General features: G+C 40.6%; 1 protein-coding gene across 1 annotated transcript in view; it reads right to left on the reverse strand.

Annotated features, from left to right (window-relative positions):
• Window positions 1-26,756, reverse strand: part of srrm4 (serine/arginine repetitive matrix 4) — a 344,995-nt gene that overhangs the window by 28,910 nt on the left and 289,329 nt on the right. Inside the window, exons 7-9 of the mRNA XM_048611588.1 lie at window positions 14,398-14,490; window positions 7,214-7,391; window positions 4,684-4,689 (exon numbers count right to left, since the gene is read on the reverse strand). Coding sequence (XP_048467545.1) covers window positions 4,684-4,689; window positions 7,214-7,391; window positions 14,398-14,490 — 277 coding nt within the window. The remainder of the gene's footprint in view (window positions 1-4,683; window positions 4,690-7,213; window positions 7,392-14,397; window positions 14,491-26,756) is intronic.

The raw sequence follows: 26,756 nt of genomic DNA on the forward strand, positions 1-26,756 counted from the left end.
TTAAATGGTCATTGGATAAACATATGGATGATAATGGAATAGTTTAGGTTAGATGGGCTTCAGATTGGTTTCACAGGTCGGCGCAACATCGAAGGCCGAAGGGCCTGTACTGCGCTGTAATGTTCTATGTTCTATGTTCTATGTTCTAAATTTCTTCTGAACCCTCTCCACCTCAATAATATCCTTCCTATAACAGGGCAAACAGAACTGGACACTGTACCCCAGAACAGGCCTCATCAATGTCCTGTACAACCTCAACATGACTTCCAAATTCCAATACTCAAAGGACTCGAAGCATTATCTCTGTTTCTCTGTCCACAGATACTGCCAGACCAGTTAAGTATCTCCAGAATTCATTGTATTTATGACACCTTTACTTGTATGTTGTAATCTAGGACTTTGGATAGTGGCATTACAGCCTTCAATTTCTTTCCATTACATGGCTGGCCAGGAACCTCGCCAATTCTAATCATCTTTCAGTAGACCATGTTCGAAAAATTTACAGGTTAATACACAACCAGCTTGGCTGCTTTCCTTGGTCAAGTTGTGGGTTGGAACTCAAACCCAGAGATTCTGACTCAGAAACAGGATTACTATTCAGTATTCTGAGGAAGGGTCATCGGACCCGAAACGTTAAGTCTGATTCCTCTTCACAGATGCTGCCAGACCTGCTGAGCTTTTCCAGCAACTTCTGTTTTTGTTTCAGATTTACAGCATCCGCAGTTCTTTTAGTTTTTATTGACTATCCACTGTGCTAGAGGTCCACCCATAAATAATTAAGTGGAGAGAAACATTTTTAATGTTAAAGCATACTCACCATTATTTCGTATCAGTTAATTAAACTATTTTTCATAAGCTTCCTCATAAATTAAGGATCACCTTTGCTAATATTATTGTTAGTTCTACTTATAGTTCTGGTACATGACAATCCCTTACAGGTCAAAGATAGTTTATTTCATAAAGTTAGGACTCATGGGGATAGAATATTAACATGGGGAGAGGACAAGTAAAGGGGCAGGAAACAGTGAGTGAAAAATAATGGGATATGTTTGATTTGCCAGGCAGTAACAAATGAGATACCCCATGGAATTCTATTTTTGCATGAGCTATTTATCATTGGAAAGAGTATAACATATCCAATTTTGCTGATGACACAAAGTTAGGTGGGAAAGCAAGCAGTTGGTTGGTTACAAAGATGCTTTCGAGTGGTGTAGGGAGAGTGAATGAGTAAACATTAACATTGTAGGAGCAATATGATAATGGTAGACTATGAAGTTATCTGCTTTGGTAAGAAAACATATAAAAAAAGAATTTTTTTGAATGATGAGAGACTGGCAAATGCTATATTCTGAGGGACAAGGATATTTTTGTACAAGAATCAGAATTTTAAAATGCAAGTACAGCAAACAATTAAGAAACCCAACGGGATGCTAACTTCTGGTTCACAGGGATTGAAGAATAAAAGTAAAGAAGCCTTACTACAATTACACAGGGCATTGATGTGGCCACATCTGCAGTTTTGGCCTCCTTACTTAATGAAGGCTATGCGAAAGGACATCCAATGAGGTTCACTGGATTGATTCTTGGGATGACTGGTTTGGCCTAACATGAAAGATTTAATCGACAGGATCTATATTCCCTAGAATTTAGAAGAATGAAACCATGTCACAGTCACATGGTATATCAGTTATGACTGTCATAAGAGCAGTTTCAGTAACATAGCAAGAGCAGAGAAAATGAAACATGGATTTTTGAGAAAGATCAGGAGTCGAGGACATGTTAAAGTACTTCAGAAAGGATAGCAATGTCAGAGTTAGCTTACAAGTTGGGGGTCAATGATTAGTATTCTGACGAGAGGGGCAATGATATTAAATGTAATTAGAACATTTCAAAATTTTTAGGGATTTGATAGGGGAAATACCGAGGAATTGCTTCTCCTGGTCAGGGAATGGAGAACTCAGGGTCACAGTCTCAGGATAACGAGTCAACCATTTAGAACTGAGATGGGGAGAAATTTCTTCATTCAAAGGATTGTAAATCTTTGGAATTCTCTACCCAAGATAGCTGTGAATGCTTAGTCATTGAGTATGTTCAAGGGAAAAGTCTACATATTTTTAGTTACTGAGGGAATTAAGGGACAAGAGGATCGTGGAGTTGAGCTGGAAAATCAGCCATTATCTTGTTGATCACTGAATTCGACTTGATAGGCCTGTAATTGCTCTCTTTTCTGAGATGCTCATGTTCTTGTGAGCAGTGCTACTTCTTGTGTTGTGAACTTATTTTGACTGAGGTGAAAGATATACGTACTAGGGAACTGAACCTGGCCAGCACGGGTATGAAACTGTTCAAACATTACCAGTAACAAACGTTATAACATTCTGCTTTCATTTGTTTAAACTCCTTGCTTCTGTGATCTCCTCCAGTTCACAACTCTCTGAGATATCTGCCTCCTTTAACTCTGAATTCTACACATTCCCACATTTAATTGTTCCAGCTTTTGTGAGCTTTAGTTGCCCAGGCCAAAGTTCTGGAATACCTTCCCTACCCCTTTACATTTTCTACCTTGTATTTTTCCTTTAAGACACTCCTTAAAACCTAGTTTTTGCCTACACTTTTGGTAATCTGACATAATATCTCTTTATATAGTATCATGATTTGTTTTATAATGATCCTTCAAGGGGCGTTGGGATGTTTTAAGATGTTAAATGTGCTATTTAAAAATGGTTTGTTGCTGTCATTTGTTACAGATTGAAGTTCTTTCTGCATTGGCAACAACTTGCATTGCCTCCCACTTCTGAGCAGCCTGCTGATCGCATCTGTATGACATTTTCATTTTCCATGGGAAGCACTCAGTGCCCTCTGCAACTGATATTATCAGCGGTGGGTCTGTACATGTAAATGCACTGAGACCACCCAAACAGAGCCCTTACAGCTGTCATTAGTCAGGGTTGGATTTAAAGATATAACATAGAGGTGAAAAAGCAGTGTCTTCCATCACACATTGCCTATGATGCCATATTAGGAAAGCGGTAAGTTCCTTTTCATGATCACATAGAGGCCATGTTTAAAATCCAAAGGCTGTAAGCCTGCTTTAGTGGTTGTCTTCACCTTATTAAAAGTGCTGGGAATCTTATGCGAGTAATGCATTGCTAATAGTATTTTGATAAAGACTGGTCCTTCTTGAGGTATTGTTTTGCATTGGTTATAGGAAGCAGAAAAGGACCAAGAAAATTATAGGAGTGAAGATCTACGTGTTAATTATTTTATGAAATAAGAACATAAATACAAAGTGGACTTTCCTCTTTTGTACTCATGTCAGTTTTTTTAAGTCAAATTGTCAAAAGAATAATTTCACTGTGATAGATGAAGAAGCAAGGGAAACGTCTTGGACATTGCTGGTTGGATTTCTTTTGACTGAAAATATCCTACAACTCAAGCATTGTTTCGTGTGATGCAATGTTCAGTCAGTACTTTATAAATTCAAATGATTATTCACATTCTGTAAAACAAAGTTAAAAAGCTGACAACACACTGAGTGACATGCTGTCTACTGGAATTCCAATGGGCCACAGAACCTGAAATCCTAAGAGCCATTGAGGCAACGTAATGGGAATGATGAAGTTTTCTACTCCATTCGCTTTTACAACCAGCTGTGCTTCGACCCCATATTTCAAAAGCTACAGCAACACATGCAATTCACTTAAATTAAACTTTCATTATACACCGAAATGAAAGGATGGAAAGAAATAAAATAACACTGCTGGCCTCAGATAGATGCAATCATCATACACAGTCATAAGCAGTTAAACACTGGTTGTACATGTTAATGTTAGATTAACCTCCTGAATAGTGATGAATATTTAATGAGCTGTGTGATGTGATTAATGAATGGCTTATTTCACAAAAGCACCAGTGTTGATCACACTCTGAAGCCTGGGTATAAAAAAACTGTCGAACAGACTGGTGACCTTTTATTTCCATTGTGTCTGTACTGATGCCAGCTCTGCATCAAAGATAGTCACACTAATTCCAATTTGCTCCTCTCAGCTGAAGTCAATTCACCCAGCATGGGCTGGCATTCGAACATAGCTTGGGCATTCATGGCTTTGCTGAATTCGTCAACTGAAACTATAGGGAAGTAGGTAGCAATTGTAATTTCTTATTGGAGAGTTTGCATGCCTGAGTCTCCCTGAAACTCTTTCACAAGGCTGGGCGAAACTTCACATTACTGTGCATAGATTTTTGAGCCACTTTGGTGTCACACATCAACAGCTGAGTGATAAATTTCAACATGATTTGCATAAATGCACAAAAAGATAAATTTGCCAAACATTTTTTGACAATAAAGTTACCCCAGTTAAGAAAGGTTTTTTCCTATTTTCAAACAATTTCAGAATTACTGTCACTGCAGCTGCATTAGCCTTTTGAATTGGAGCAGTATAAGGTGACTATACATATATACCATTAATGCCACCCTTTGTTCTGCTATCATAAAGTTCATAATCTTCTGTCACAACAAATCATCAATCTATTTTCATCACATATTTCTGACATGTTTAAACCATTTAGAATGTCTTTTAGTGATTCAATCTCATGTTTTAAATTGCATCAGTTACAAAGCCCTATGGCTTAGTGTCAGAGATCAGTAACCTGCATCTCCAGAACTCATATGTGGCTCCCAACCTTGCCCTATCAAACCCATTTGGTTGCTAATTAAATGGCTTGTTTCATTTTGATCAACGTTTTAGTAATATTGTACTTGCAAGAGGTATTTTTAAATAAACAATTTATTTGCAAAACAAAAACCTTCAGAATTTTGTTGCAGTGTGCCTCTCTTGTTTGTCATAGTATTGACTTTGGAATAATAGCATCGCTATTCTCAAGCAAATGCATTTTTGATACAAAATTAAAAATAGCTCCTTTTGTTATTCAGGTTGCTGACTCCGAGCTTAGATACGCTGAAGGAGGTGAGTAGACTATTTCAGCAAATAATTATCGTGGCTTATCTGCTGCACTAAGTACCACACTTTACTTCTATCCTGGGTAGCATCAAGGCTTTACAAAGTTGAAAATAAACTTGAAGCCAAACTAAGCCCATCTTTAGTATCTGATTAGTGTCTACAAATCGGCCACGCGCTATTGAGTTTCCAGGCCCTGTTATATCGGGATAGTGCTTGAGATTATGTCTCACAAAGGACGCGGTTCAAAACAATCATTTGACTCTTCCTCTGCTAAATAAACACTTGAAATCTATTTTAATTGCACTTTAGATCCATTCAGTTCTCATGCTTTCTGCATTATGAAACTTGTTTATTGTGTAGCACAATTACCCATGTGCTATTCTCTGAATCAGACATTTCCTAAACACATGTCCCTCTACATTGATAAAATCAAAAGATAACCCTTCTAAGATTGGAATTGAACCTTTCTTATTTGCCCTTGACTCATATACTTCCTCTGCATTATTGTATCATGACAATGAATAGGTCAACCTACTATCTACAATACTGTACACAGGGCTGTTGTTCTTCACATCTTCAAAAGCTGGCATATTGTAATGAAAAGGGATATATATGTAGAATAGACCATTATTTGCTAAGGAATAGGCCAAGGCTGTCAAAGTACTTCTTAATTTCAACGCCTACTACCAATGGTAGATCACAAAATTCAGCACTGTCTCTGGGAAGGTTTCCAACTGTGATTTACAGAACTTCAGTAGTTGATTTGGATAAATAGAAAGTTGCAGATTAGATGTGACCTTGACCTAATCATCCAGTGTACATCTCTGAACTGAAATTGGCAATGATTGATTATCCCTTTCTTACTTTTAGCCAAGTCCCTATCATTAAACCAATCCCTCCATTCCAGAAGCATTTGCCTTATATAAATGTGTCTAGCCTGCCAAATACTTCTTACATTTTTTTTGATCTCTTGTAAATATTAAGGGCACCACATTCACGGAGATTGTTCAGCAAACTTTCTTTTTGCAAACAGATTATCATGTCATTTGCAGGTCACATTACTGTGATGAAAATCATTTGTTTCTCTTCTTGCTTTCCAGAAATTAAGAAGTGGATGAGCACTTATTTTTCCAAAGATCAATCCTCTTAATAACTGTGCACTGCTTTATGCATTGCTTAACAGCTCTTACCAAGTCAAAGGGTTAACTGGTTACAGTTAATGACTTGGTCAAACGTTAACAGAATTTGGGGTGAATGTATAAAGCAGTGCACTACAACAGCAGGTGAATTTCAATTTGGACTATTAAAATAGCAGTGCAGACCATATTATACAAGTATATGTTATCACGGAGTTTGGAACATGGGTTTAATTACTCTCCTTAGAGGATTTCATAAAGTCAAAAGATGACATAGCACAAAATCAGGCAGACTTAAAATCGGGGAAATTGTTTACTGAATGGGTTGAACTGTAAGAGCTGACAATATGGCATCACAATGCAATTTCGAATAGTTCTGACAGAAAGAGTTTGAATAATATATGAATACCAAGAAGTTCAGTGCAGACTATTCAACATCAGTAAAGGCTTAAAATGAGGGATGACAGATATTGACTACTCATTATATACTCAGACGGGTCTGGTCTTATTTTGACTATATGGTTGTCAAGTGTGATGTCTAATCAACGGTTGTTTGTTGCTTTGACAATTCTGTGTCAATGTTTGAACAACACTGCAAAGGAGGATTCTTAGAATTTCAAAATGCCTAATGTCTGCATTGTACCTGTCCCTTTGAATAATATGTAGTTAGTAGCTATAAGGTTGGGATCAGCAAACCCAGCTTTGCTCTCAGCTTCATTGAAGAAAATATGTGAGGTAAGGGTGAATTTATTACCAGTTATCAAACACTGAGCTTAACCTGAACCAAGGCATTTTGGGTAATCCTAGAGTCTAACATATATCGGGATCTTTGGCTTAGAGGTGAAAAATTTAGACCAAAGGCAAAAAAGAAAGAGAAACTGTCACTGACAAATTAATAACGTCTAAAAAAAGATACTGACTCTGGCCAACTGATGTTAATCACAGCAGGGTTGGTGGGGCAGGGGTAAGGATACAAGTTGGTAGCTAAATGCACTGAGCTTGCCTACTCAAATACTTGTCTTTTTGAAACCACACACTATTCCGCATGGCCACAAATGAAGCTCATTAGAATTTCCTGAATTGCCATCAAAAGATAAAATTGGCCTCAATACTTACTATTTTGTCAGTTGGTTTGCTGTTTTTATTCTGAGGGCTTTTACATGGTGATTTGGCTGACTGGGAGCGGCTTTTGGTGCGGACTCTCTGCTTTGTACTGGCCTTTGTATAAGGTCTGTGGTTGCTGCTTCTCGATCTGCCTCGCAGGCTTTGCGCTGCTCCTGAATGGGCTTCATTTCTGTGGGACGAGCAGACGAAGAATAAACTTTTATAAAGCTTTGACCTTTAAAGCAAAAGTGCTCTTTTACTCCGTCTCTTATGACCAGCTAAGTATATCCAGGCCTGCACTTAAACTGTCTTGCAGTGAAATGCTCAACGACCTGTGAATATAACTCTGAGTCACTCTCTACTTATTTCTCTCCTTCCCATGGTGAAGCCTTAAATCTCAGCTTGGGATCTCTTCACAAGGACTTTAGGGATTGAGAACTGCGGCTATGATTCAATGCTAAAGGGCAGGAGAAGGCATTCACGTTTGGAATGGGTTGAGGGTAACAAGGTATGCTTTTCTGATGAAGGGTCTAGGCCCGAAACGTCAGCCTCTCTGCTCCTATGATGCTGCTTGGCCTGCTGTGTTCATCCAGCCCTGCACCTTGTTGTCAAGGTATGTTTCCAGTTTTGTCTCCTTCTCCAAAATGACTTGCATCCACACTGTTTAACTAGCACAGAGCTTCCTATACACTGAAGGTCACTGGAGTCTCTTGACTCCAGTCCTTTGAGGGTAATCACATAGGATATCGGCAACATCAGTCAGGATACATTCGGGATACATTCAGGATACATGCCATATTGATGCCACGTTTGCAAACTATTCTGTGACTTTTTCCGGTGGACAGTTTGAAGTAGCGGCTCGAGCACAGACTTAGCCTCTTGGTGACTGCACCTACAGTCATCCTTGAGGATGACCGAGCCCCCTCCCTTCAAACTCCCATCATGAGTCACAGGGCACTTCAGTCATGCAAGCTAGCAGTACATCGTAAAGGCCTATAGTTTCTCTCCAGACAGCTTTCACAAAGCTTTTATAGAGTGATCATTTTTCATTCTTCCATCAATCTTCACCCTTGTCAAATAAATAAGGGTTTGGCTGCCAGAGGACAAGGGCTGTCCCTTGCACAGTTGATTCATGGCCCATCTCGGAAAACTGCTTTCAGTGGCTGAACTGTATTGTGACCAGAATGATGGTTTGTCTAAAGCTGTCACTGAGTGAACCATTCGTCACTTCAAACAATGATTAGATTGCCTAGATCAGTCTGGTGGCTCCTTCCACCACAATCCATAGACAGTGTCCTGCATGACAGTGCTTTGCTGAGGTTTATAACTGTTTTGGAACAATAAAAAAGTCCCAAATGGACAAAGGTCTTCAGCAAGGTGACACTGATGACTTAGAGGATGGAGAAGAATGTGCAAGTTGCTCGCAGTCAGGATACATCAGCAACAGCTCACTGCTGAACACATTTGCTGAATAATTCTTCCTCAATTGGCAATCTGACTCTATGACTCTCTGATTCTAAATCCAACACCTCTGCCAATGCATCCAACTGTACTCATCCAAAGATCAACAATGACTTTGTTACAATCTCCATAGGAACCGATAATTCCTTAAAAGGAAATGAATTTCTGATCAACGAACTGGAAAAATCATAGTTCATGATTTCATATATTTTCTCTAAAAATAAACTGAAATCAAACATTACTTAAGTGACCAAAAGAACTGCAGATGCTGTAAATTAGGAACAAAAACAAAGTTGCTGGAAAAGCTCAGCAGGTCTGGTAGCATCTGTGAAGGAGAAATCAGAGTTAACGTTTCGGGTCCGGTGACCCTTCCCCAGAAAGGGGGGAAGGGTCTGAGGAAGGGTCACCGGACCTGAAACGCTAACTCTGTTTTCTCCTTCACACATGCTGCCAGACCTGCTGAGCTTTTCCAGCAACTTTGTTTTTGTTACTTAAGTGACAACTAATACACCAAACTACAAAAAAGGTACACTTCATTAACTAATTGACACAACCAACGACATGTTACACCACATTTCCAGAAGATATGTAAGCTTGAAGAGTAAGTCCCACACACCTCCCAGCTTATGACAGACTCTGTTCCTTGCTGCACCAGACATAGTCATCTGGTATCCCTTTGAAAGTCCCATTACTCAGTCTTCTGAGTATCCTTGAAGTGAGTTCCCACATTGTAGTACCATCTGACAAACGCTTGCTCCTTGACTCTCCCATTTTTCTATGTAAAGGACATACCATTTATCCAAGCCGCGGTGACAGAGGAAAGAACTTTATCATTAGAAGGATTCAAAATTGATTAGGAAGAAGTTTTGGATAAACTTTTGGTACCTGACATTGACAAGAGACTGAATTCAAGGATTTTGAAAGATGTGATAATGAACATTGCAGGGACGCTGATCATAATCTTTCACTCTTCCCCAAACTCAAGAGAGGTGCCATATAAATTTTTCAAAAATACTCCATTCATTTGAGGGAGCATTGTTCTGCACGTTTTCTGTAATGTGTCTGGTTTGACTGTTTATACAATTGACAGCAGGCACCACAAGCATTATTATTGAGAAGTCAAAGGAAGAAGATTAGTTTAGTGATTGCAATAACTCGATTCAACACTGAACAATCAGCTCTAGGTTAGGCAAACAGCAGTGTCATCATGATAACATTAGTACCTACGTAGCTGTATGGCTGCATCTTAATTGCTATCCTGTACCAGAATCATTAACAGTTAAGACTCTGCAAGGATGATGAGAAAAAGTGGCCAACTTTACAGAAACAATACCTTATTGTAGAAGGTAAAACCAGGCATTGCTTGTTAGGCAGAAATTTGATGATAAGGGCCTCTTGACCTGCTTGGTTACCAACGCTACTAAATTAAAGACAGAAGGGAGGACAATGAAATAGATGCATCTCGTCTGTATGATCCTTAGATGGGTCATCTCAGAGTCACAAAGGTCCTGGGCAGGATTCAAACTTTGTGGACGATTAGGAGAAAGCATGTAAAAATAAGAGTTTTTGAAGACATTGAAGCCATAACCTGGGAATAACTATTGCAGAAACAGGACACTGAGCTTGGAACTCGGAAAGTCGATTCCATTGATACCAGAACATTGGCTGCAGAAAGTAAAATAATTTTGTATTTCAGACACAATTTCAGTATCATTTTCACAGTGCCATTATATTACACCTGCTAATCTTTAATTATAAGCCTGTTCCTACAACAGTCAGCGTTCTTCAGTTACACTTCATTTACTTAGCCCTAACAGTGGGCTTACAGGTCTGCTGACTTGCCTAATGCAGATTTCAAAAACAATAATCCGAGCAAAACCCTCTCTCCTTTAAGTCACCCATTTTAATAAAACTTGCATGCTTTAAATAAGATTATTATTTCAATGTGGAAATTAAACTTGCTTGCTCTGCAGCAAAACTGGCTGGTAAATCTCAACCCCTATGTAATACAGCAGAATCAAAATTAGCAGAGAACATGGTTGTCATCATTCATTTTGTGAATGCTGTGAATTGAGTTTCTTCTCCGCAAGTTTATATTTTTCATTAATATAACTTTTAAGGCAGTCAAGAGTTACTTTTCTCCTTGCTTGATAGACTTCCTGTACAGTGTTAGCTGAGGATGTAGGAGGTTGAGGAGAGAGAAGCTGCAATTATTTTCTCTCTGTAATTATGCTTCTTCCTTCTTGGGAGGTGCTGTTTGTTCGCTAATAACTTCCCTAGGTTATCTTTCGTTATGAGCCAATGAACCTTAGTAGGTGAAATGACCACAGTGGCAGTACAGAAAGGACCACCTACCCAATATTCAGCATGGAGTGTTGGAAGGAAAGGAAGAAATTACTTGAATTTAAAAAGAAACTTTCATTACCACTGGGGGACACCATATCGCTCTGCAACTTGGTAATATTGTAACATTTTGTAATATTGTTGAAGTATTGTCACCGGTTGGCAGCCAATTTGTGCATAAGTAAGATCCTACAAACAGTAATGTGATAACAAGCAGATAATCTGTTTTATTTGTGTTGCTGGTTAATAAATGTAAATAAATAATAAACTAATAATCTCGCTTCTCTTCAGATTGTATCATGCGATGTTTTTATGTCCACCTGAGATGATGCAGAGTTTTATTTTATTTTGTTTTTATTTTAACATGACAACTCTTCTAACAGAGCCATACTGCCCTGGATTGTCAACCTAGAATCTATTCTCAAGACTCTAAATTGGGTCATTAACCAACAAGCCTCTGATGCAGAGGTAGGTGGGCCAGCACTGAGCCGAGGCTAACATCCTTTGTTGTCATTTACCTGGGACACTGAAACTGTCAACACCACTTCTACTCCGTCACTGAGTTTATAGACAACAACACAGATAGAAGATTGAGTTGGGTGGATCCTAGGCTCAATGCAATACCAAATAAACCATTAGAAGCCCCAAGGAAGCAACTCAACAAAGAGGTTAGGTGCACCATTATAATATTTTCTGAAATTGGTAAAAGGAAATTAATATAATCAAATCTGAAAAATGTTTTGTAATTGGAATTCAATACTTAACAATCAGCTCTAGGTTAGGCAAACAGCAGTGTCATCATGATAACATTAGTACCTACATAGCTGTATGGCTGCATCTTAATTGCTATCCTGTACCAGAATCATTAACAGTTAAGACTCTGCAGGGATGATGGGAAAAAAGTGGCCAGCTTTATAGGAACAATACTTTACTGTAGAAGGCAGAACCAGGCATTGCTTGTTAGGCAGAAATTTGATGATAAGGGCTGCTTGGCCTGCATGGTTATGAAGGCTATTAAATTAAAGACAGAAGGGAGGACAATGAAATAGATGCATCTTGTCTGTATGACCCTTAGATGGGTCATCTCAGAGTCACAAAGGTCCTGGGCGGGAGTCAAATTTTGTGGACGATTAGGAGAAAGCATGTAAAAATAAGAGTTTTTGAAGACATTGAAGCCATGACCTGGGAATAACTATTGCAGAGACAGGACACTGAACTTGGAGAAGAGCAACACACCCTGCTGAGCAGTTGAATCCTGGCTGGTTATCCCTGTAGGTAATACCTAAGTCTCACTGGTGAGCTTGAGGCTGCTTTGGTTTGTAACCTGATACAATTTTATGCTGTAGTGTTAAACTGACTAAGTGATAAATAAAGAAGTAGATTGCAGTGAAAGTACAGACTGTAGTCGTTCTGTTCAGTCGTATTGATCCAGAGAGGGCAATGGACAATAACTACTAAGACAGAGGGCAGGAGTTCAAATCCCATCATGGTACCTCGTGGAGAGACAACAAGGTGCAGGGCTGGATGAACACAGCAGGCCAAGCAGCATCATAGGAGCAGAGAGGCTGACGTTTCGGGCCTCGACCCTTCATCAGAAAAGGGGGAGGGGAAGGGGGTTTTGAAATAAATAGGGAGAGAGTGGGAGGCGGATAGAAGAGGGATAGAGGAGAGGATAGGTGGAGAGGAAACAAACAGGTCGAAGAGGCGGGGATGGGGCCAGGAAAGGTGAGTGTAGGTAGGGAGTTAGGAAGGGGATAGGTCAGTCCAGGGAGGACGGACAGGTCAAGGGGGCGGGATGAGGTTGGTCGGTAGGAGATGGAGGTGCGGCTTGAGGTGGGAGGAGGGGATAGGTGGGAGGAAGAACAGGTTAGGGAGGCAGGGACGAGTTGGACTGGTTTTGGGATGCGGTGGGGGGGAGGGGAGATTTTGAAACTTGTGAAATCCACATTGATACCATTGGGCTGCAGGGTTCCCAAGCGGAATATGAGTTGCTGTTCCTGCAACCTTCGGGTGGCATCGTTGTGGCACTGCAGGAGGCCCAGGATGGACATGTCGTCTGAGGAATGGGAGGGGGAGTTGAAATGGTTCGCGACCGGGAGGTGCAGTTGTTTGTTGCGAACCGAGCGTAAGTGTTCTGCAAAGCGGTCCCCGAGTCTCCGCTTGGTTTCCCCGATGTAGAGGAAGCCACACCGGGTACAGCGGATGCAGTATACCACATTGGCAGATGTGCAGGTGAACATCTGCTTGATGTGGAAAGTCTTCTTGGGGCCTGGGATGGGGGTGAGGGAGGAGGTATGGGGGCAGGTGTAGCACTTCCTGCGGTTGCCTCGTGGAATTTGAATTCAATTAATTAATAAAAAATCCGGAAGTGCAATTTAGTCTCAGTAATGAAAACTTTATTGATTCTTGTTTCCAAATGTCCTTTAGGAAAGGAATTCTGCTACGTTCACTGCTCTGGCCTCTATGTGACTCCAGAATCACAGCAATGTGGTTAACTGCCCTATATCAAGCCATTTATTTGCAACAAACTACCATCATGGCATTGAGAGGAATAAAGCTGAACAGGCAATGAAGGCAGAGGAAATGACAATGGTTAAACCGGGCTCTTTCAGCTTTGCCGAATCCTCTTTACTAAATGTGAGGGCTTTGGCAGTGACCAGGTAATTCTCCCTGTGTCCTGAGCAAAGCTGCTCCTTCTACAACCCCTGGCAGTAATGTATTCCACTGCTGAACATGTTTCCTTCAAACCAACAAGACCTGAAAATCAAATAAAGAGATCTTTCATCTCTGTTGCTGTTGATGGGAGCTGGCTTTTCATTAATTGACTGCTGTAGTGCTGTACCTAAGAATGATGACTGTGCGTTTAAACTAATTCATTGGTTGTACAGTATATTGAGAAGGGATAAGGTTCTTGGAAAAAACGGAAGCCTTTTCTTTTGTACTTGCTGTACTACAGCGACGATATGAAAGGCAAACACATTTTGAGCTTCTGAAGGGTTATAAATGTTTTGATGGAAGTACTTTAGACAGAGGCGCTTGGAAAGCATTTAATGTGATTTTCCAACTGCTATTAGATTAAAGCACTGGAGAGGTGAGTGAGGGATTGTGGTGCCATTAAATTATATAGTCAAGCTTAAAACAATATTAATGGTGTTTTACAGCATGCACGCTGAGATAAATATTTACAATGTTCACACTTCACTGAACTGTGGTGGTCTAGTTTCCTTAACAAATATCTGAAGTTGAAATGTTTACAGAGTGATGGGCTTGGGATTGTGGCAGCTGGGGGTGAGGGGGTGGATGAGATGGAACGCTGATGAATGGTTCATAGTGTGCAGTAATGACAGGCGCTGGGATTAATGTGGGTGTGGGAGGAAAGAGCACAGATTTACCTGCTGGAGCAGCTGGAAGACCTGGAGGCTGAACTCTGTGAACTAGAACGTCTGCATCTGTGGCCTTTATGCGAAGTTGGTGCAACCTGAGACCTTAACAGGAAGACAAAAGAGAGAGATAATCAGTATCCCGCTATCCAGGATTGAGAATTCATTTGCCCACACTCTGTAAGTCCCACTTTAAATGCTAGAAACATCAAACATAAGACCATAAGATATAGGAGCAGAAGTAGGCCATTCGACCCATCGAGTCTGCTGCACCATTCAATGAGATTGTGGCAGATCTGATAATTGTCAACTCCACTTTCCTGCCTTTTCCCCTTACTGACTAACAATCTGAATTATGGGCACCTTGGTGCCAGGTATCTGAGCCCATTAGGAACTGTTTCAGTTCTTATTATCCCACGAGCAACCTTAAGGACACCTTGTATAAAATACCATTTTTTTGTATTTAAGCCTAGCCAAACTTCTCCATTGACTGTCTGAGCATAAGAAGCAGCAGAGATGACAAAGATTCAATCCTCACCCAACAGCTGCATCGGATCTATCCTGAGTCCAACTCTATCATTTCTCTTAAAGTTGAGATTGCTGAGGCCAATTATGACACAACATTGAGTATTTAGCTGTGAGAATGCAGCCCATCATGATTGCGCTGACCCTTCAAATGAGTGTCTCACTTATATTACCATTCTCTTGCCTTCTCCTCATAACACTGCACATTCTTCCTTTGCATATAACCATTTAATTCTCCTTTTTATGCAGCACTTGAATCTGCCTCCACCACAGTTCCAGGAAGTACATTCCAAACCCTGACTACTCACAACATGAAACCCTTTTCTCTTTTATCACTTTTGCTGCTTTAATGAATTGCATCAAATCAGTGCCTTCTTATTCTTGAATATTTCACGAGTGGACACATTTTCTCCCTTTTCACTCTGTCCAGATCTTGCAAGAATTTGAATACTTTAAACAGATCTCTTCTCAGCCTTCTTTACTCTAATAAATCAGTACCAGCTTCTGCAAACTTTCTTCATTACTGAAATTGCTCGAACCATTCTTGTAAATTGCTTCTGCATTCTCACTAATACCTTCACTTCCTGCCTAAACTGAAGGCAATCCACCAGTTAATGCCAAGCTAGTATTTTACATAAGTTCAAGAAAGTCTCCTTGATCTTGAACTCTATGTCTCTATCAAAGAGACTCAGTAATTGCTCTATCAACCTAACCTACCACGTTTAATGATTTATGTATAAAAAAAAGCCCCAGGTTCCACTGCTCCTGCTCTGCTTTAAAGTTCTACCCATTATTCTATTTTGCCTGTCTCCATCATTTCATACTTCACAGTGAACTTCATCCACTACTTTTTGCCCACTCAACCAACTTGTTTATGTCATTTTGAAGTTCTACACTATCCTCTTCACAGTTTATGATGTTTCAAAGCTTTGTATCATTTGCAAGTTTTGAAATTGTGCCCAGTACATCAAGGTCTAGATTATTAATGCTTATCAGAAAAAACAAGTGTCCCTGGAGAACTCCACCAAAACCTTTCCCAACCTGAAAAACATCCATTGACCATTATTCACCATTTCCTATCACTTAGTCAACGTTGTATCCATGTTGCTGCTGTTCCTCTTATTCCATGAACTCTAATTTTGATCACAAGTCTGTTGTGTGGCACTATATGCGAAATCTGCTGCCATTCCAGATACCACACAACAGCACAGCCCTGATCAACTCTTCCTGTTACCTTACCAAAAGCTTAAACTCTCCCTAGCAGCAGATGTCCTGGAGTTCCCACATAGCACAGGATATGTATTTTGAAGGGTGGCAGCCTTACCATTCCTTTATTTATAGTTAACCTTGCCAGTGCTAATGAAATGCCAATAACCTTTAAAACAATTCATAAAACCTTACTAATACTGATAAATCTGCCAAATACTGAACATAAAATTTATTAGTTGCAGTAAACATTCACTCCACACAAATACTAGACTATGACCATCACCAATTAGATACAATCTAATCACCACCCTCTGACATTCTTTGGTATTACCATCACTGAATCTCCACCATCAATATCCTGGGGATTACTATTGACCAGAAACTCAACTGCCATATAAACACAATGGCTATAAGAGCAGTTCAGAGGCTGGGAATACCGCAGCGAGTAACTCGCCTCCTGACTCCCCAAAGCCTGCCCACCACCTACAACGCACTTGTCAGGATTGTGATGGAATACTCCCCCACTTACTTGCATGGGGGCAGCCCCAACCACACTCAAGTAGTTTGACATGATCCAGAACAAAGCAGCCCGCTTGATTGGCACCACATCCACTCCCTCCATCACTGAAGCTAGTAGCAGCATTGTGTACCATCTACAAGATGCACTGCAGAAATTCATTAAAGATCTTTAGAAAGCACCTTCCAGACTCACAACCACTTCCACCTAGAAGGATGAAGGCAGCAGATACATGGGAACATACATACCACCACCTGCAAGGTCCCCTCCAAGTCAATCACTATCCTGACTTGGAAATATATTGGTGTTCCTTCACTGTCGCTGGTTCAAAGTCCTGGAATTCCCTCCCTAAAGGCATTGTGGGTCAACCATGGCTTGTGGCATGGTGGCTCAGTAGTTAGCACTGCTGCCTCACAGCGCCAGGGACCTGGGTTCGATTCCAGGATTCCAGCCTTGGGCAACCATCTGTGTAGAGTCTGCACATTCTCCCTGTGTCTTTGTGGGCTTTGTCTGGGTGCTCTGGTTTCCAAAGATGAGCAGTCTAGGTGGATTGGCCATGCTAAATTGTCTGTAGTGTTCAGGGATGTGCAGGTTAGGTGCATTAGCTGTGGGAAATAGGCTAGGAGATGGGTCTGGGTGGGATGGTCTTCAGAAGGTCTTTGTTGGGCTGAGTGGCCTGTTTCCACACTGTGGGGATTCTATTCTTTGAACCCACAGCAGGTGGACTGCAAACATTCAAGGTGGCAGCTCATCATCATCTTCTCAAAGGAAACTAAGGACCGGCAACAAAAAGTACTGGCCAGCAAGCAAAGCCCACAAGTGAATGAAATAAACCCTTTTGTAAAGCAGCTCTTACCCCCTCCCCAGCACAAAATTCATGAATGAATCAAATGCACCATTACCCCTGGTGTATGTCTCTCAGAGGCATAGTCTCCAAATGGGTGCATGTCCCTTGTTGAAAGAGGTTTACTCAACTCAGATAGGGGATTGGGAATAACCCAGTGCTACACCTTGTTCTAGATTTATTCTTCAGATGGCTTTCCATGTAATCCTATATAGCCAAACTGGAGAATTTACCTTATCAATTTGAACCTTGAGGTTATCCATGGGCTAAACAGACATAGCAAACCCAGATGAGTTGTTAGTTCACTAGTCTACAACTGATTTCATTTACAAGACAACTTACATCGTGTCTTAGGGATTCCTAAATGTATGAGGGTGTCTCTGTTAAGACCTTGGCCAAGCTGTTTAACTGGCTTATGCCAAATAATTGCAAAAGTGACCAGAAGTCTATGGAGAGAGTGACCTTGGAACAAGCCAGAAATTGAGTTTAGAATGATAATAAAAGTTTTGCAATTGAGAAATGGATTGGGGGAAAATCAGTCACAAGAAAAAAAGTCTTGAAAGAGCTAAGGTGAATTTAGTTTTGTGTCTTGAATTGAAGTTGTTGGCGTTTATGTTTATGGATTGATTTACCAATAGAAGATAATTTTAAAATCTTTAAAACAAGTAAAATGGTGGTAAATATTTCCCCCTGAAAGAAAACTAACATGTAACAATAACATATGATAACAGCACTTTATCCAGGGCTTCAGGAGAGGAGGCAACGTTTAATTTGAAGCAACATTGTATCTTGACCAGTAGGGGTCAGGCTTTTACGTTACACAGCATCATCCAGCTGCATGGTCAACAACCTCACACCACATGAAAGAGTTAGTTCATTGTCTTCTCCAATTCTGCCATAGTTAATTGCCATCCATCAGCAGCTCATACGCATTTCCCTTTTAATTTGTATTCAGATTTGAGGAAAAGACACAGACCATGTGTTTGATTGAAATAGACCATAGGACTTCAAAAGCTTCAAAACCCAAGGATTCTCTTGTTCTGCCAACGTACATTAAAGCATGTATTTGTTTGGGGTGTTTATCACTGCCTGATACCCATGGAAATGAATGCAACACCTTCTCACCATCACAGACCTGAAACTTCTACTTCCGCTTCATGATGACGAAGATGAAGCAGCAAACATTGATATGAAAGACTGAAAACTGAAAATTCTGGAAATACTCAGCAGGTCTGGCAGAGAGAAACAAGAGTTTCAGGTCATTGACTGTCGGCTGAAGGGCCTGCTGAGTTTTTCCAAGGATTTTCTGTTTTTGTTTCTGATTTCCAGCATCTGCAGCAATTTGCTATTGCATCTGCGTGAAGTTGGTTGCAGAGATTGACTTGTAGATTGTGGCAAGCTACCCTTGTCTAGAGCAGTAGCCCAGAAGAGCTTATCCCTGAAGAGGCACCAATTCAAAATAAGTCTGTGGAAATAACGAACAGGCAATATTTAAATTCATTCAAAGCCCAATATAACTGGTGAATGAGGAATACTGGCCCAACTGGTCTTATATACCTCAAAATGGTGGACCTGTGTGACCAGTATGTTGACTTCTGGGTATCAGGATGTTTTTTTTTACCGGTTTTCCTCTCTGGCCCTTTAAAAATTCACTTATATTGATGGAAATTTGGGCCCACTTAACATTGCAGTGTGTGAGTTGTGAATTTACAGGAGTCTCCCCTGACAAAGATAATGGAGGCAATTACTATTGATTCATTTAAAATTTGATTGTTTATTTCCAGTCCATTACATTTCGGGAAACAACGAATGAGCAATTTGAGATATGACGTGTTAAGTGTTGTGTGTACAGAGGAAAAATTAAATGTGGTAGTTCCCAATGGTCTCCAACATTGGGGTTGTCCTGATGATGTGCCTGAGTTAACATTAACCACAGGATCTTACTAAAGCTCCATTTCCACCCCAGCGTGACCCATAACAACTGGCAGACCACAAATGGTCTCCAACATTGGGGTTGTCCTGATGATGTGCCTGAGTTAACATTAACCACAGGATCTTACTAAAGCTCCATTTCGACCCCAGCGTGACCCATAACAACTGGCAGACCACAAATGATCTCCAACATTGGAGTTGTCCTGATGATGTGCCTGAGTTAACATTAACCACAGGACCTTACTAAAGCTCCATTTCCACCCTAGCGTGACCCATAACAACAGGCAGACCACAGCTACTGTCACTCTCCATCCTCTGAGAGTGTATCCCACCCACAATAATGGCCAGGTCTAACTTCTTGTTCAGAGGCCACCATCATATTGAAGCACCCACTCTCTGTCTCTCATCCGGAATTTATAGCGCCCACCTCAGATGGTGGGACTGTCAGTCTGTCAGTGTTGGTAGGCCTTCCAATGACCCTGCAGCCTCAGGAATCTCCTCACAACCTGAATTAGTTAGCGAGCTGCTCCCTGCCCCAGTCACAAGGAAAGCCCAGTATAACTGGTGAGTGAGGAATATTGGCCCAACTGGTCTTGTGTACTTCAAAATGGTGGACAAGTGGGACCAGAATGTTGACTACTGGGTGTCAGTTTTTTTTAATTGGTTTTCCTCTCTGGCTCTTTAAAAATTCCAGTGCTTGTGTCTTGAACATATTGTATAGGATTGGGGCCCAGAATGGAACTGTTTGGACTGGGTTCCCTATGCAGAGTTGAAAGTACTGGGCTTATTTCTTTTTTCTGTCTAGTCTAAGTTCCCATGCAATATGCAATCATGGAGACTATGCATGCATACCTACCATCGATATGTTTCTGGGAGTGATGATTACCAATAATATCTCCTGGTCCAACCTCGTCGATGCAGTTGTCAAGAAAACATAACAACATCTCTACTCCCTCGGGAGGCTAAGGAAATTCAGCATGTTCACAAGGATTCTTACCCATCTTTATGGATGTACCGTAGAAGACATCCTATTTGGATACATCGCAGCATGGTATGGCAAGTGCTCTGTTCAAGACTGCAGGAAACTACAGAGTTGTAAACACAGCCCAGTTCACCATACAAACCAGCTTTCCATCCATTGATGCCATCTATACTTCTCGCTGCCTCGGGAAAGCAATGTAATCAAAGACCCCTCCCACCCTGGTTTTTCTCTCTTCCACCATCTTCCGTCAGGCAGAACATATAAAAGTTTGAATATACTTGAATATGCGTACAAACAGAATCAAGAGCAGCTCTTCCCCGCTGTTATCAGACTTTTGAATGGACCTCTCAAATGGTAATTCTGATATTTCTTTCTCTGTACCTTCTCTGCAGCTATAACACTCAATGACCTGGCCTCCACAGCCTGCTGTGGTAGTGAATTCCATAGATTCACCACTCTCTGGCTAAAGATGTTTCTCCTTATCTTCGTTCTAAATGGTCTTCCCTTTACTCTAAGGCTGTGCTCTCGGGTCCTCGACTCTCCTACCAATGGAAACATCTTCCCAACATCCACTCTCTCCAGGCCATTCAGTATTCTGTAAGCTTCAATTAGATCTCCCTTCATCCTTCTAAACTCCGTTGAGTATAGACCCAGAGTCCTCAAACGTTCCTCATATATTAAGCTTTTCATCCTGGGACCATTCTCGTGAGCCTCCTCTGAACCTGCTCCAGGGCCAGTACATCTTTCCTGAGATATGGGGCCTAAAACTGCGCACAATACTCCAAATGTCGCCTGACCAGAGCCTTATAGAGCCTCAGAAGTACATCCCTGCTTTTATAATTAAGTCCTCTCAAAATAAATGCCAAAGTTGCATTTGCCTTCCTAACTACTGACTCGACCTGCAAGTTTACCTTGAGAGAATCATGGACTAGAACTCCCAGGTGTCTTTGCACTTCAGACTTCTGAATTTCTGAATAAAGAAAAGTATTTCATTCTCAAGGATTCAGAAAATTAGTTTTTATTTGGAAAAAGTGCAATATTTTCATTCAATTAAAGCTGTCAAAATTGCACTGAGTCAGGCATCAAACATCAATGTTTCAATGAGCATGCTCATGGGTGACCAACCCTCAGGCTTCAACACTTGTTTCTTCTTTCAGCTAAATTCACACTTAACATAGTTTTCTGCCAAAATGCAGGAGGGGTTATGCTGAATATATCTGCCCCTTAAATTGAATGACTACTTTTCAGACCCACAGACTGTTCTTAAGTTGGTACATGTGGATGGGAGAAAGTTGATTTTGTGACATTGACAATTCATTTGCCCATCTGCATTGCTGCTTCCATGGCAGGCTCCTTCTGGCCTCACAAAAATCCCAATGAAACATAAAACATACCTTCTTGAAGATGGCAAATAAGCTAAGAGGTAGTCTGTTCATGGGGAGGACAGGGAAACATTTCTTTGCACAGAAATTAGCAGAAATCCGAAACTAAGTCCTTCCAAAAAACTGCTGAGTCGTAAGTCAATGAAAATTTCAAATCAGGTAGATTTCTTTTATAGGCAAGGAAATAAACAGTTAGGAATAATGGTGGGTACTGGCGTTAAGATGCAGATTAGCTGCAATGAAATTGAATTGCAGAACAGACTTAAAGAGACCGAATGATCATGTCCTGTACTTGTTTCTATGGCCTTCTATGACCCATCAGGTACCAGTGCTTTGGGCTCTCAACTCTGGAGAAGGTGAAATTGGTGTCAACTACAGATACTTCATCTTGAAGTTTGTAGTCATTATGCTGTGGCAGAAATAGAACTGTAATTTGTGTATTTAAACAATATCCTGACTGCTTTCGATCTGTGTGATGCTGTGTACACATTTGAAGGGCTGATTGAAAGCTGGGCTGGGTCAGAAAGCAGATGCACAAGGCCTCTGTTGGAATCTTAACTGCCAATTGTCCATAGACTATAGACAGATGAAAGTCTCCCACAGAATGTTCCTGTTCTTACATAAAGCAATAAGCAGGCAGGAGGGAGTTAATGTTTGAGAAATTAAAAACAATCTTGAGATTTGGATAATCTGCATAAATTACTCAACTTCAATCTAATGATTTACGGCACAATTTGAGTCCCTTGTTTATGTTAATGTCTTGTAGCTATTCAACCTATCCATTATTCTGTCGTTTTTGGATAGCGTTATAATTTGTCGCTCAGCACTATGTACGATATCAGCCAATTGATATGTTGCTGAACTGACACAATAATTTGTCACAATTGGTTGGCTGGTAACTGCAGTGGGACTCCTGCAGCTTGGAGAAAGTTACACATGATATCTGTCTAACTGACACTTCACACATTTCAGCAATACTGCTTTGCTCGGTATTGTATTGGGGGTGTAAGCCATAAACAGAACATACAATTACATGTGGAAGATAGATGAACCATTTATATTATAGGCTAATATTGCACAGTCTCTTGGCTCGTACGCCATTATTTGCTATACACAATGGTATTGGGACATGGCAAAAGTTTGTATTGTTTCCTACAACCAACTTTTGGAAAACTGAGGTCTAAGTTTCCACAACAATGGACAGCTTCCCTGTTGTTTCAAAAATGATTTTATCTGATTTATTATTGTCACATGTACCTAGGTACAGTGCATAGAGTCATAGGACAGAACAAAGAATGCAATGTAATGGCTGCAGAGAAGGTGCTGAAAGAGTGAGATCAACATTAAATTTAAAATTTGAGAGGTCCATTCAGAGGTCTATTAACAGCGGGGAAGAAGCTGTTCTTGAATCTATTCATGTGTGTATACAAACTTTTATATCTTCTGCTGATAGAGGAAAGTGGAAGAGAGTATCACCGGGGTGTGAAGGGTTTTTGATGATTTTGGTTGCTTTCCCAAAGCCGCAGGAAGTCTAGATGGCATCAATAGATGGAAGGCTGGTTTGCATGATGGGCTGAGCTGTATTGACCACTCTGTAGTTTCTTCACAGAGGCTGAAATCTGGATGTCTACCTCCCTCAATCCCACCCCCAAAATGGACCTCATTATTTTGGAAGGGGATAATGGGAAAGGGTCACATTTTGTACATTCACGGTTTATGAAGACTTCTGCTGATTTCAAACAAAAGCTGTCTCCAGTCATGTTGGTCAGGAGAGAAGAACACAATGTGTGCAACTTCAACCTGGTAGAAGCAGGCCAAAACTTGTGGAGTCATACTGTCGTACCGTTATATAGTATGGAAACAGACCCTTGGGTCCAACCAGCCCATAATCCCAAATTAAACTAGCCCCACTTGCCTGCTCCTGGCCCATATCCCTTCAAACCTTTCCTATTCATGTATTTACTTTTTAAATGTTGTAATTTTACCCATACCTACCACTTCCTCAGGAAGTTCATTCCACATTCAAACCACTCTCTGTCTAAAAAATTTGCCCCTCATGTCTTTTTTAAATCTTTCCTCTCTCGCCTTAAAAATGTGCCCCCTATTCTTGGAATCCCCCATCCTAGCCTCTCATTATTTTGTTAGTTCGCCTCTCAACCTCTTGCATTCCAGTGAAAAAAGTCCCAGCCTAGCCAGCCTTTCTTTATAACTCAAACCTTCTATACCCGGCAACATTCTGGTAAGTCTCTTCTAAACCCTCTCCAGCTTAATAATATCCTTCCCATAACTGGGTGACCAGAACTGGACACAGTATTCCAGAAGAGCCCTCACCAATGTTCTGTACAACCTCAACATGGCTTCCCAACTCTTATACTCAAAGGACTGAGCAATGAAGGCAAGTGTGCTAAACGCCTTTTTTTAACCCAACTGTCAATATGTGACGCAAACTTCAAAAAATTATGTACCTGCACCCCAGATCCCTCTGTTCTACAACATTATCCAAGGCCTACCATTAATTGTATAAGCCTACCCTTATTTGTTGTACCAAAATGCAATACCTCGCATTTATCCAGATTGAACTCTATCTGCCATTTTTCAGCCCATTGACCCATTTGATCAAGATCCCTTTGTAATCTTAGAAAACCTTCTTCACTGTCTACTACACCACCAATTTTGGTGTCATCCACAAACTTACTGAACATGCCTTCTATATTCTTCAAAATCGTTTACATAAATGACAAACAAATGAGGACCCAGTACTGATCCCTGCTGAAAACCATGCTCTGTTCTTGAAGAGGTAAGATACACTTTTGGATATATCACTGAGGAAACCTTTTGGGGAATGTTAGATGCCTCTTGGGAGAAATAAAATACCATTTTAGATTGTTAAGAGTCAACATAAGGGTGCATAAATTCATTTGAACTGTCAAGCTGTTTGGGACTGCCAAAAGAAGCCATCAAAAGGGATTGTCAAGAGCTGCCATCAAAATGAACAGTTAAATGTGTCAACAGAAACTGTGGAAAGGTGCTGCCAAAAGAAATTATCAAGAGTTATCAAAGGTAGCTGTTAAAACATTTAAAACCCATATCCTTTGAATATTTGAAAGAAAAATTAATAAAAAGCAGCCTTTGTAATTTCACTCCATATGTTGACGTAAGCCAAGGGTTTAACATTATTAAATTAATTGACTCTATGATTGACTTCACAATCTTCCATTATCACAGTGAGTGCCTCTCAATTCACAATTTGATTGACAGCTAAAGTACTTATGTACTGTTTGAAGTGGGCCCATAAATTCTAATGCTTATATTTATAAGGGATTAAATTAAGTTAAATATGATGAATGGGTTTTTACCAATTTAAAAATAATCAATTCTCCAAATAGATACTTAAGAACTTGAGAACTTTTAAAAAAAAAATCTCATCTCAGCATGTGTCTTGCGTCTTGCCCATGGCGGACACTGGGAGAGTTGACATTGTAGGTGTAAGGCCAAAGGGTGCTGTGTGGATGAATAGCGAGAGATGGCTTAATGTTAACACACAGGCCAAAAAGGGCCATTGGAGTGGGTACATTGGCATTGGAAGCCATACGATTTTTAAGGGCGATGGGGCAGTATCCAAGGGCAAAGGTTGTCATATGGGCTGTTAATGGGTATCGGGGCAGAGGCAGGTATGGACATAGGGGATGTAAAAGGAGACAAGTGGGTGGGAGGATGATGTGAAATATGAGGATCTGAAAGGCTGTGGGGATTGGAGCACATGAAGTGGCATGGATTGACAGTGTTGAGGCACAGTGAGTGTGTGACAGTTTGGAGGAGTGAAGGCTATTATATGCTTTATTGCTTTTTTTGAGGTTAGGCACAGCGGTGGAGGAGCAAAACAAGCCTTCCACCCAGCCTGCCTTTGTACCTGACAGACTCAGTACTCATTCTAGGGTCACCTGGCCTGCCTTCCATCAAGCCCAGTGATCCGGAATGAAAATTTCAACTTTCTCCAGGTTGGATTTGTGAGTTGTCTCAACTCTGTGTTCTTCTTGAGTGAAAACTCACGTATGAGTTTCTAAACCTGGGAAAACACACTGACTGGAATAAAAAAAATCACTCACGTGGCCATGGAAGAAGTATTTTAATTCTTGTGGTTTACTGGTTTGATTTGTGGTTTGTCTTCACTCATTATTCAACAAAAACCAATCATCATGGACACAGATATTTTCTTTCACAGGGAGTCATTGACTATTTATCAGGTTGATAGGACTCTGACGTGAAAGTTGTACTTGTGAACTCCAGAAAATGATCCAATAACCTTGGCTGAAACTCTGTCAAATGTACAGTCTTTTGAATGAGACAGTAAACTGAGGCTCTCTCGAATAAACATAAAAGGTTTCCTGACATTGTCAGAAGAAGAATTGAAGATTCTCCTGCCGTATTGGCCACTTACATCTCAAAATCATTGTGACCAAAAACAAAATATTTGTAGAACTAATTTCAGCACAGCTAACCCATTTTCGACTACTTTTAGCCCCCCATTATTATCGATCTAGGTTCTTCACTGGTTTACTATCTACGCTTCAATACACCACCTTGTTCCCTGGCCAACATCTCTGTCTTAGGCTTGCTGCAATGCTTCAGTAAAGCTCAGTGCAAGCTGAAAGAACAGCATCTCATTTTCCACTTGGGGACACTGCAGCCTTCTAGAGTCAGTATCAAGTTCAATAACTTTAGGATTTGAGCTGTCCCATGTCCTTACCCCAAACACCACACAACTGGCCTTGTTATCACATAGTCTGCTATTACACACAACTGATTGTTAGCCACTAATAGTCCCCGTTAACAGCTATTCACTCTCCTAGTCAGATCGTTATCCACTCCTTTGTCTGTCCAACTGTTCTTCTCTCTCTTTGGGCTCTATCTCCTCGTCTCCTTTACTCCTTGCTCCCTCCCCCCACTCCATCGTCTTTCATATCTACCATGAGTTTTGAG

The sequence above is a fragment of the Rhincodon typus genome, chromosome 24, assembly GCF_021869965.1.
Source record: "Rhincodon typus isolate 14 chromosome 24, sRhiTyp1.1, whole genome shotgun sequence".
NCBI classification, from domain to species: domain Eukaryota; kingdom Metazoa; phylum Chordata; class Chondrichthyes; order Orectolobiformes; family Rhincodontidae; genus Rhincodon; species Rhincodon typus.